The following is a 13,429-nucleotide window of genomic DNA, read 5'->3' on the forward strand; positions in this document are numbered from 1 at the left end:
CTGCGTTCCTCGGTTAGCATAAGATCCAACCGTCTTTCCGCATCATTGTCTTCTGGCTGACTCAAGACCCTTGGTGAGGGTAGACCAATTTCGACCGGGACCATGGCTTCAGTGCCATAAGTGAGGCTGAACGGGGTTTCTCCCGTACTGGCCTTCTTCAACGTTCTGTTTGCCCAAAGGACGTGCGGAAGCTCGTCCACCCAGCCGGATCTGTGTTTCAAGAGTCTTTTCTTTATGCCTTCAACGATGCTTTTATTTGCTCTTTCCACCTCACCATTTCCTTGCGGGTGTGCCACTGAGGTAAAGGTGTGGGTGATTTGAAGTTCTTTTAGCCATTGTTGTAGCTTTTTGTCAGCAAAGTTGGTGCCGTTATCGCTCACCAAATTCTGTGGAAGTCCAAAACGACAAATTATAAATTCCCAAATAAATTTTTTGATATGCTTTGCGGTTGTTTGGGCTAAAGGTTTTGCTTCTATCCACTTGGTGAAGTAGTCGATGGCTACCACTAGGAACTGAACATTTCCTGCTGCTGTAGGAAATGGGCCTGTCACATCGATGGCCCACTTCTGAAATGGCCATGAAGAAGTGACTGGAACCAGTTCGTTTTTCGGGCGATGCGTGTTAGGTGCGTAAAGCTGGCAAGACCTGCATTTTCTGATGTATGCCAGTGCATCCGTATGCATCCCCGGCCAAAAGTATCCCGCGTTGTTTAGCTTGGCTACAACAGCGCGGGGACCTGCGTGTACCCCACAGATGCCTTCGTGTACTTCCCTTAGGAGGTAGTTAGCATCTTGGTTGTTCACGCATCTCAAGAGTGGGCCAAGAAAGTTACGTCTGTAAAGGATATCATTGACGAGTTGATAATTCAGTGCTTTACAGCGTAGTTTTCTTGCCTGTGTTTTTGACTCTGGTAGTATTCCAGCTGCAAGGTAATTTATTATTGGTGTCATCCACGTTTCTGTACTGGTTTGGATGACACAAATTTCCTTGTGCGGGACTGATGGCGCTTCGAGGAGTTCAATGCGGATGTCCTTTCCCAGGTGTCAAAGTTTACCCTTGACTGCCAAATACCTAGCCTCCTCTTTTTGTTTTGCCGGGCGATCCGGACATTGTTCTCTCTGGTCCTCTGCGTGTAGAGGTGTGTACTCTGGGGAAGATCTCTTCCCAGTTGCTTTTCCGTCTCGGCAAAGCGCTTTGCCGCCGTCATGATGGCATCCCAAGTTGATGGCATGCCATCCTTACCCGTCAATGTGCGGATAAGTTCTGGGTATTCGGCGCCTTGGATGAAGGCGGCGCGAACCAGATCTTCACTTATGTTGCCGAGACTAAGCTTTTTGGAGTTGAAGCGAGTGATGAAGTCTAGTAGAGATTCATCCTCCTCTCTCACGCAGTTAAGGATCGTCCACTGCTCTTCAGTGTACTTCCTCTGTTGGCTGAAATGCTGGCTGAACTTGTTCTGAAAGTCCGCCCAGTCATATATGTGGTGGATCGGTAAACGATCGAACCATGCCCTGGCCGCTCCGACCAGAGTCATCTGGAACATGTAGCACCACGTGGGTTCCGTCCAGTTGCTGACGGTAGCCCCCGCAATGAACCTGTTCAAATGGTCGTCTGGGTCGGATAGACCATCGTAAGTGCCAATGTTGGACATTTGTTTGGCACTTCTCGGGGCGATTGCTTCCGCAATGTCCCTTGCGAACTTTGACTTCCCTGCATTTGTAGCAGTTGGTCTAAAGGTTTTGGAAAAGTCACGCGGGTTTCTCTCCACGATTGGTTTAAAGGCTTCCCCAAAATTCCTTTTTGGTTGGACGTCCGTTTCCTTACGCTTCCCTTTCGCCTTATGGCGAGGGTTCGCGTCGGTGTCGGACTCCAACTCGTCGTCTGAGTACTCGCAGTCACTGCTCATATTGAGGTGTTGGCGAGTACTGGCGAATTCGTCAGCCTGTTGAACTGAACGCAAGCGTTCGTCCAATTCGGCTTGGAATTCTCTTTGCCGTGCTTCGGCCCATGCCTTCACTTGATCTAGTGTTTGGCGAGGAACCTTCGTTCGTTTTTCCAGTTGGGTATCGGAGAACCCCAATGGAATATTTACTCCACTTGCCCCGGCTTGGGTAGTCGGGGTAGTGTTCGTAAGGATTGTATAACCGCCGGTGTTTCCCCCAGTTGCTGGGGTTGTTACCGGGGTTTCTTGGTCGGTTACTGGCCTTTGAACCGGAGTAACGTTAACCATTTCTTCAGAAATTGTGAAAAAACTAAAGTAGTTCTAGCTTTTATACACGGATGGCGCCAATGAAGAAACACTAAGTGACCCGGTACAGATTATAGATAATCTGGGGGTTAAGTAATGTTTCCCACGGATGAGGTCTAACTGAGAAGGCTGTTCTTCAGGAGACCTGCAAAACAAACACCGTAAGCTCGTCACTGAGAAGGGGGGAGTTCCTCCTTGTGACCACCCTCCGGCGTGAGAATCAGACTAGGTTGCTCTGAATATAAGTGTATATTAAGAGATTGCTAGATAACTGGATATCAGATGATCTTACCATTCCAAGATATTGGAGTATTTATAGCCGAAGGTAGGTTTCCAAGAAGGTACAGCCGGCTGAATAGTATTCCTGTTCAACCAACAGTGGACTATGCACAGGCCATACTGGTTGGTGGGTAGGTTACGGCCAACAGTAACAAAGTCGGCTGCACTATTCCACCAACTGTAGTTTATGCACGTCCCACTTACTGTGGATTGTACGCAGGCCATGCTGGTTGGTGAATAGGCTACGGCCAACAGTAACACTATTCCACCAACTGTAGGCCGCGCATGCTCCTCAGTAAGGGTTGGTGAGTAGGCAGCGGCTAATAGTGACAAACAGTACTAGAGGGTGCTCCTCCTCGCCCTGTTGTCGATGAGCTGTCACCCTGTGATTGGCTCATGGGCTGTTCTGGTCAGATCGTCTGTCCTGTCCATACCTTGGTAGGCATGGTACAAAAGATCTTTCAGAATCAGACTGGCTCATTTAGGCGGGATTGTTCCCGCCTTGCTCATTTCTTCATGTGACTACTGAAGTAGCTAGTGTCTTGTGCGTGTAGCCCTGCTGTCTGCGGGTAGCCTTCCCTGATGGCTTGTATCCGCAACTGCGGGAACAGGCGGGGTACTTCACCATTGGGAGGCTTTCCCTGCGTGTTCAGCTTGTGTACTGCGCGTAAGATCCTATGAGCATGGTGGGTCCTGCGGGAGCAGATGGCCTTTGCGCAGACGTCCCTGTTCAAGGTGAGTCTTGCGGGACCAACTGATCTCTGCTGGGACCTACCTCTTCAATTTCATTGAGGTTAGGTGTTTTTATACTTGTTTTGTATTTGCTTGTAATGAGAGTTCTGGTTATTTTAAGGAGATGGGCATAGTTTCAAATAAAAATATGAATTGTGAATCTTGATTAGTAAGTCATGGAGTCTAGGTAAAGTTTTTAGGATTCGTATACAATTTGTCACTTAAAACTTTGTATCTTGTATTAACTTGTAATGAGTTTCAATCATATAAAGGAGATGGAACCTGGTTTTAAAATGACAAATATGAATTCAATATCGATTAGTAAGTGATGAAGTCTAACTAAAGTTTTTAGGATCCGTCGCTTCATGCATAAATATAATAAGTTTATTTAGGCCCGCTCACTTAGTCAAATGTAGGCTCATATTCCTTTATTAAATAGTCTCATTTAAGCTAACTCGGGCCACGACCAAATCCATTTAACTTGGCATCAATTTTATTCTTTTAACAACTCAGTACAATATAGCTCCGTCAATTGAGTTTCTAGACTAGTGTACACGCATCAAAGGGCATGTGGCGTGATGCTATCAATATGTGTTGAAAATGTGTGTTAAGGCTCAAATCTCACAAGTGATAGTGGATTAGTAGATATGTGTTAGCCTAATAAAAAGTTAGAGTAAACTATCATTTTCGTCCATGTTGTGGGATCTTTGATTTTTTTCAGGTCGCGTTCATGCATGTGAGATGTGTGATATCATGTGTGGCTAAAAATAAGCCATTTAGGCTACTCTCATTCACAACCAAACTGTCACACCCCGACTAGCACAATACGGAAGCGTAAAACGGGAATGTAACAGACACCTCTGGTATCAACATATTGTTTATAAAGAAACATCACAGACTAATTTACAATATATTACATTTCATTGTTCTATCATTGTTTTACAGTCTAGGTGATACAAACCAAACTAGTTTGTTAACTATACGATCTTACTACTAACACCCTTGCTTCTATTCACATAGCATCAACCACACACCTTGGGCAGGTAACAGATCACCAAATCATTCCGATTTAGATACACCTGAAAAGTAGTTTAAAACAGGTCAACTATTAGAGTTGATGAGTTTCACGAGTTTCAAGAAAACAGTTATGAATATTCACAAGTTAACACTTGTAATCATGATATAAATATGTATGTATGTAAATGATGTAATTATGCTAAGCTACAGTGAAGCCTTGACTATTTGTGCTGCGTGCATCCATTTCCCACGCCCAATCAACCACTGTGGCCCCCTTTCCGCCCACAATATGCCCCAAGTAGCTATGTCTAACACTACATAGCGTGTTGTATAATTATGGTCATGTGCAAACGGGGTAAAGTCTCAGCAATACATGCCCGCTCCGTTTGGGTTTGTCAAACCAATAGTACTATTCACAAGCCACCGGCTCGAAGTTAATCACTGTGTTAGTGGGGACTTTCGTGTGTTAGCACTTAGATAATTCACATCAATACATGTTTCAGGTATGTATATGTAATCAAACATGCTTTTCACCCCAAAAGTTCGTAAAACAGTTTAGAAGTGGGGTCATGAAACTCACTGTTTAGTAGATAATCAGTAGTACGTCGGTTCGAGGTTTGTGTAACTTGTAATCACGGTTTCCTATAATCAATATTATAATAATATTAATATTTTAATATTATTATAGTCTCAATACTAAACTGGACTGTATAACTAATCTGGGTATAGTTGGAACGCCCAGAAAGTGGCAATAGGCTTAAGTTGTGATATTGTTCAATGTCTAATACTTAAAACTGAACTTGGCTCAGATTCTCGTTTTCCCAGTTGGGCCAAGTTGCTCGTTTACGCGTTCAGAAAACAGTTATGGGGAAATAAGCTTGGGTAAACGTATTGGTAAATAAAATGATTGAGTTGTAAAGAAATATCACATATTGGGGTCCCGGATTAACTACGGGGCCCGTTTCCGTTTATTCAGTTTGATTTGAGAATAACGCACACAATCTATCTAGATTGTCCAGGTTTCTCATAGAAAGGTTCGTTTTACTTAATTAATCTAAAAATATGATTTTTGATCACTCTTGGTGTTTTGATATTCCCGCAGGTTCGTTAGTCGCGAACTTGCCGGTTTTTACAAAAACTGAATTTGTTTAATATTCAAATTAGCATAATTAATTAACCGTTAATCATTAAATTACGAAAATTTTGCCAATTATCAATTAAAATATGTAGATTTTAATAAAAATATTTCTGGAATATTTTACTGATTTATTAATTTATAAAAATTCATTTTATCGGCTATATTTTGCCTGAAAATCGTCCGTTTATCCCAAATAATTTCCAAAAATTCCACAAAAATTCCTGAATACTCAAATTATGTCCCAAAACAACCTGTATCAATTCCAGAATGTAAAAACTTGTGTAATGTTCTTTTCGGCCCAAATTCGGCTATAAAAATTCACACGAACGCATATGCACAAAACACCCTTAGACTTCTCAAAATGATCCCAAAATTCATATGCGATCAAAATACATTAAATATGAGTTCCCAGAAAAATTTCATAATTTTTGAGGCATTTTAGTTATTTTTCCCCATTAAAGTACCCAATTCAGTAATAAATTCGTCAAATATTCTCGGATGGTCGAAAAATTACCAAATTTGAAAAGGGACTCAATGACATGGTCCCTGATGTCCCTGAAAGATTTCAAGGCCTAATAATATGCACATCACAACCTTAACCTAAACAGCCCGTAAGCAAGTATTTCGGCATTACCTTAGCGGTTTTGGTTCGTTTCCGCCTTTCTAATCAACTTTTCAAGCTCTTGTGCTCCTATGTAGGCTAGATACAAGTCCTATATCACAAACCAATAAAGTTTCATCAATAGAACAACCCTTTAACTTAGGGTTTCGGCTAGTGCACAAAAACGAACTTTTGAACCGTAAAAATGCCGTTTCAACCCTTTAATCCGTGTTTATGGCCAAAAAAAACTATCACACCAGGTTCCTTACCATGTATATGATCAAAACATGTTTATGGACCATTTTTAGGATTTTTACATGGTTAGGAATGATTTTTAGCAATTAAGACATGTTACTATGGTATTAATCAAGGTTAAACAAGTATAAAAGTTGCTTATTTAAGTTGTTTACCTTAGGGTTTGAAGAGTTTCTGGAAAATTAGATTGCAGCTGCTTGGACTTGAGCTTTTGGTTAAATGGAATGAATAAACTAGGCTTACATAACAAATTTTATAAAAATAATGGGGCTGGGGTGAGGATAGCGATCGGAAGTTTCATGGGCCCATTTTAGCCCAAGTCTCTGATTTTTCAAGCCTAAATACGAAAATCCCAGTCCAAATTTAGTTCGGATTCGGTTTTTGGCGCGAAAAACTTATCGGGTGCGTTAAACAGTGCGAAAACGAGTGTTTTTCGGCTAGTTTTGTGTAAAATTATAAAACATACTGTACGTTTGTAAAAATCGAAAATATTTTCACGGATCGCTTAAAACATTTCAAATAAGTGTTTGGTAAGTCTTTTTCGGCTTAACGGATGATACAATGCTTGGTTTGTAACTATCTTTCGCGTTTAAATCTATAGCGGGTAGTTAAACGAACATGTTTTCGCTTAACTTGTTTGCTATCGAACCAAGGCCATATTACTAATATTTTAGCTTGTATTAAACGTATATCACTTATAGATGGCCCCCCGGGATTTCTGGATCATAAACCGACCCGTTCGGTTAATCGTTCGTTTGTTACGCAAAAGGCATTTATTTGCTTAATCGATAAATACGTACTGAGGTGTACCTTGTTTTGGCTCAAATGTCACACAAACTCAACTAAACTTTTCATTAAAAAACTAATTTATATCTTTTCCACCTACATAACCTAACCAAACCCAAATTTATACTCTCCCTTTTTCTTGCTTAATGGGTTGAGTGGAGATTCGTGGTGCTTCCGGAGGTGTTTGTTGGGTTGGGTTGTATTCTTTTATGTTCTCTTCTTTGTTCGCTGTGTATTCTCCTCCAGCTAAGCTGGAGGCTTTTCTGTTTATATTTTATTAATGCATTGCTGTTCAAAAAAAATTCACAACCCAACTAAACCATTATTTTATTGATATAATATATATTATAATTAGTTTTATTGTAAAATAAAAAAAACACTATTTTAAATATAAAACAGGTTAGCAGAGATTTTTTTTTAAGAATTTAGTATTTTTATTATATTTAATCGCATGATCGAACACATGTATGCTAGTATTAGGGTTAGGGTGTATTATTTCACTGATTTTAGGTTAGATTGAAATGTAATCGTATGAATATTTTTGAATCTAGAGCTAGACTTCGATTAGGATCGATAACGAGTTGAGTCACTCTCAAGCTACTTGAGATCGGACCGATAAAAAGCTCGAAACGAGCAGGGCCGTTTCTAACACGAGCCAAACCCGGGCCTCAGTTAAAGCTCGTTTAGTTATCGAGCCCGAGCTTGAGCCTTGTATGAGAAGCTCGTTTAGGCTCATTTAGCTTTAACGAGCCTTGTGTGTTTTTAAGTTTTGCCTCTTTTGGACTTCTATGTATTAGTTACACACTACATAGTTGAGCTCGAGCCAAGCTTTGGCTTGTTTAAGGTACTACATGAGCTTGAGCTGAGCTTTGGCTCATTTACGGTACCACACAAGCCCAGCTGATCGTTTAAGGTCCCACGTGAGCTCAAGCAGAGCTTAGGCTCGCTTAAGGTTGTTCTCAAAATATATAAAAGTAATAAAAAACACATAGGTTAATTAAAAATAACAAGCGCGCAGGTTCAGATTGTTTACACCCCTAGCCACAAATTACATTTCTGGTTTGACAACTGGTTGGATTCCATGTTTTACCCATGATCGCGTTGTATAATGTGACAGGCAAACCACAGGTTGACTACAAATATACAAAGACGAATTTATGGACATGCAACAGATGTTGAAATCCGACCCTTGAATGAGGAGAAAGCTGTTCAGGATGCTGGAGATCTTATCAGGGAACTCTTTGTTTTCTCGGTATGTGCTTTTTACTGTTTGTATCTTCTTCATAATCATAAAGTTGTTAAGAAATGGCAATAAATTAAAATGTAATAAGAATTGACGCAAAGAATAATATCATTTTCCCTTTGCAGTGATAAATGTGATACTGATTAAATCATGCATTAATTGGTACATCAATTGCATTAAAGAATAATATCATTTCATTTCTTTTCATACTAGATGGGTCAGCTTTAGGATTTACTTGGGTTTTACAAGGCTGTAGAAGGTGTTAATAGTAATTTGCATATGAAAAGCATTAGGTTTGACTTTTGAGGAGCAGTAGGTTATGAAACAACATATACCTTCCTTAGATTTTGCTAAGAATGTGTGATACGTTAGAAGATCAGGATGCTTTCATACATCCTCCTCAAAACTTGGTATAATATCATATTTACCCAACAAAAGGTCATTATATCAAAATATGCTCAATTACAATTTTATGACATTTATACCCTTGTCTTAAAACTTGTATTAGGGTTAGGATCAAGAGTTTGGACTTTGGAGTATAAGGAAAAGGAGAAGGGTATAATGGTCATAGTGTGAATTGTGTTTAATGAAATGGGTAAATAAGAAATTTAAGTATTTTGAATTTGGTACTAATTTTTGTGGTTGTTTTTAATATGATATTATGATGTTTCCCCATTGTTAAAAATTTACTTGGAATAAAATACTATATATCTTAACCCAACTTTAAATTTATTTAATTTATAATTCTCAATAGGTTGCAGGATTGGCCGTCATCTTTGAGGTGCAAAGAAGTGCTAGATCAGAAGCCAAAAAAGAGGAAGTCCGCAAACGAGAATTCGAGGTATTTATTAGTTTCTACCTATCAGAAGTGTTTCATAGCTGCTTAAGGTAGTTTAACCACATATAAGGGTATTACTTTACCGAAAATCTAATATCATCAGTTGCATAAACAAGCTAAGTAAGAATATACTTTTTAAAACAAGTGAGATTAAGCATGTCCATTACATTATGCATACTTCCAAATGTTCAAGACACCTTTTAGCATGTTTTATGCATACTTCCAACGTGTCTTTTTAATGAATAAGACCTCATAAACCATTGTAATAAGAAATTTATGTTAACTCTTTGTGTATAGGTTTTAAGACAACGAGGTGAAGATTTAGCAAAAGAATTGGAATGGCTGAGTCAAAAAGTTCAAGAACTTGAGCAGCTTGCTAAAGGAAAAGGACTTGCAGGTGTTTTCAACTTCAAAAATATTCAAACCCAAGATGCAAATTCAACCAAATCACCTTGATCTGGCCCACCCTGCTGCTTTTAACCATCATTGTTGCAATTATAGATCATGGGTATTGATTGATTGAGATCTTTAGATGGGAAACCTTTCATTCTTGAATCTTGATGATTTCTAGTGCAGTAGTACTAAATACTATTGAATTTTGACCCTAAACTTACTAAGTCATTCCCATTCCCAAGTAAACGGGTTGACCTTTTTGTGAGTTTGTTGGTCCACACGAGTTGGGGATATGATAGTGTACTGTTTTCAGTTAGCTGTGCGACTTTTGATCAATTTCTTTACGTGTGTTCGGTGTGAAATTATCACTTACTGATATATGTTTTTGACCTTTATTGCATATTGTTATGCTTATGATATGATCTTATACAAATAAGAACAAATTGTTGGGCACAGGATGCTTATAATTTTCAATAGTTGTTATTTTACTCTTGAAAAAAAGGTAGCCCTTGGTGCTTTCATGACTCTTTAATCTTCAAATGGAGGATGAAAAATTGACTCAAAAAATCTAATGAATGGCAGTGGGAGGAGGGGTGTGCCTTTATGTTTTTCTTCATCTACTGTATTTATTTTCACTTAATAATTATTAAAAGTGGCACGATAATTAAGTTATTATATAGAGAGAACTTCGGTTTTGGTCATTATGGTTTCTTAAAATTATCAATTTTAGTCCAATCCACTAACGTCATCCATCAACCGTTAAATAATACAACTTTGAGGGACTTTTTTTATATTTTTCACAAACTTTTAGTTCATATGAATTTTTCTTTCTACTAAATATAAATTTTATACTTTTTATTATTTTCTAACTATTATGGTTTATTATATTTGTTTATATATAAATATATACTTTTTTATTTTTAAAATATTTTTTTTAATCGGAGCTTTTATGCAATTGTATATTTATTTATTTATATTTGAATATTTTATTTTTACTTTTTATAGTGGTAATATTATCTAGGCTTTAAAAAGCAGAATATTTATTTTTAAGTTCCATTTTAATTATACACTTCTATTAACTATAAATGATTTAGAAAAATTAACTTTTCTGCTTTTATTTCCTGGTGGTAAAAAGAGCATATATTGATTTTTTTTGTTTTTGTTTTTTACTTTTCAATTGACGGAGGGTTGTTGAAAATCTGTTTATTAATTTTAATTCTTGGTTTGTATATTTTTTCGAACAACTAAATTTTTGTACTTTATATTTCGTATCTTAATCACCTTACCAGCCCACTAAAATGGGAATGACTTCTTGGTTTGTATTTAATAATGGTACATAATTTTACTTAAAATCGTACTTCAAAATAAAACTAAATACAATATTTTTAAAATCGACCTACTATTACAGTTATAAAAGGTTAAAAAAATAAAAGTACTAAAATATAAATAAATATACACCTGCATAAAAGCATTAGTTTTGAAAAAAAATATTTTTTTTAAAAAAATAAAAAGTGTGTAGATATTTATACATAAACAAATATAAGAAACCATAATACTAAAAGATAACAAAAAAGTATAAAACTTATATTTAGTAGAAAACCCGAAAATTCTTATGATTAAATGTTTGTGAAAATACAAAAAAAGCCACTCAAAGTTGTATTAACTAACGGTTAGTGGATGACGTTAATGAATTGGACTAAAACTGATAGTTAATTGAAACTATTGTACCATAACAGCTTAATATGAACTATTGGACCAAAATTGATAATTTTAAAAAACCACAGGGATCAAAATCGAAGTTCTCTCTATTTTATAACAAGTTAATCAAAGGTTAAACTAAACACACATAGATTAAAGAAAATGAATTCATGAATCTTATTTATTTATTTATTTATTTTTGGCTTGGTTTGTTTCATGCCGGAAGAATACAATTATTGTTTTCATGGTTAGAAAGTCACTTATAATTCAATGTAATCGGAATGAGATATGTCGTCATGCCTGTTGTTCAATGAGAAAGTTTAGAGAATAATCGGGTATAGTTATACACTATTGTTCAAGTTAGACCATTTTTATCATTACAGATATTGAATACTTAAAATTCTTATACGTATCTACTTTATGTTTGCATATAATAAAAAATGTCATTACGATACTCAAAGATCTTGACTGTTGTTTTTCATAGGTGAACTATGTATTGTTTATTTTCCTTTTCTTCATCAATCTAATTTTCACGTATCTACTTTATTTCATGTATTTTAGTTTACTAAAAAGTCAGCATGCTTGTATATTTTAAGACATTTATCATGCACGATGTTTGCTAGCACATTTCATATTCTGAAGGTGTATTTAGTCCATTGTGTTTAATAACTCTGACTAAAACATAGCACTGCTATATTTTTTTTATTGTTTTGCTTACAATTGTAATATAGCTTCATTTTTTTAAAGTGCAGAAAAATATGATAAGATAATATGACATGATATATGCATGACAAACTAAAACGACCTTTGTCATGAGTATAGAATGGGTGAAACATGATAATGTAGTTTACTTCTAGTTGCCTTTCAAAAAAAAGAAAAAAAAAAGTTTACTTCTAGTTGCAAAAGAAAAGTAATCAGGAGTTAAACGAACAAGGAACATATGCCAATCACTTCATTGTTGAAGCGAACACTTTCTCATATAAATAACTACTTTATAATATGACATGATATATGCATGACAAACTAAAACGACCTTTGTCATGAGTATAGAATGGGTGAAACATGATAATGTAGTTTACTTCTAGTTGCCTTTCAAAAAAAAGAAAAAAAAAAGTTTACTTCTAGTTGCAAAAGAAAAGTAATCAGGAGTTAAACGAACAAGGAACATATGCCAATCACTTCATTGTTGAAGCGAACACTTTCTCATATAAATAACTACTTTATAACCCCTGGGACCCGTGTGATACATGAGATGCTTAAAAGTAATACAATTAAGTCGTAGAAATTAAATGATTAAATTAAAATAAAACCTATATTTTATCAAATTAAATGGTTTTATAAGTTCAAATTATATTTTCTAATAGAATATTCATACGAACATGTGGTGCATTCTCACACAATTTCTTCATAATTACGAAAAAGATGCACCTAGTGGTTTTATAAGTTCTAATTATATTTGTTTAATGAAATAGTGAATTCTAACAAAAGATGATAAGATAATATTTCATTGTGAATAACATAAAAATAAAGAAAATCATATATAAAATTAGCATGAATAAAAAAAGTTTTTGTATTACAGTTTCAAAAGAAATAGATGAGAACTCCATAAAGGTTGATTGAATATGTGAGAATAAACTAATATTTATTCATAATTTTTCTTGTCTTTATCATCTTATACCAACAAACATCGTTTATTGAATTTCACCACATTCATTTCCTACACTAAAAATTGTATATAAATTGATTTAATAAAAAAAAGATATATCTAATTTCATTAAATATATAAATATTTTTACTATATTGACATAAATAGCTGTATATTTTTAATCTTTATAATTTATGTAATTAGTTATTTGATTAAAGGACCGACTGATATGTTTTGATTACACTGACATAAATATGTTTAATTAAAAATAGAAAAATAGTTTGAGCGTGAAATTTAGACTAAAAATTAATCTACAAGTGACATGTGTCCCAAGTTATTTTCTTCTATTAGAATGGGTAGATTACTCACCTAGTTCGGTAAAAATAATAGTTTACGGTCTAACTTCAAAAAGTATTATATTTGATAATTCTAAATTTTATTTTTGTGGCACTTTCACTAACTTTCATAAAGCATTCACATTCTATATAACAAAAATTGTGAGTGGGGTTTTTATAATGTATGTAATGGTTTAGGGTGCTGTAGAAGGAAGAGAAAG

General features: G+C 35.8%; 1 protein-coding gene across 1 annotated transcript; it reads left to right on the forward strand.

Annotated features, from left to right (window-relative positions):
• The first annotated feature begins 7,519 nt into the window (after positions 1-7,519).
• LOC143556292 (uncharacterized) lies at positions 7,520-9,917 on the forward strand. Its single transcript, XM_077045650.1, has 5 exons — positions 7,520-7,537; positions 8,174-8,308; positions 9,054-9,140; positions 9,435-9,694; positions 9,736-9,917. Exons 1-4 carry the CDS (start codon positions 7,520-7,522, stop codon positions 9,591-9,593), a joined length of 399 nt encoding a protein of 132 aa, XP_076901765.1. The 3' UTR covers positions 9,594-9,694; positions 9,736-9,917.
• Positions 9,918-13,429: the final 3,512 nt, after the last annotated feature.

This window comes from Bidens hawaiensis, unplaced genomic scaffold (assembly GCF_021521415.1).
Source record: "Bidens hawaiensis isolate Kalapana, Puna unplaced genomic scaffold, B.hawaiensis_p1.1 tig00018507_1, whole genome shotgun sequence".
Classification (NCBI taxonomy): domain Eukaryota; kingdom Viridiplantae; phylum Streptophyta; class Magnoliopsida; order Asterales; family Asteraceae; genus Bidens; species Bidens hawaiensis.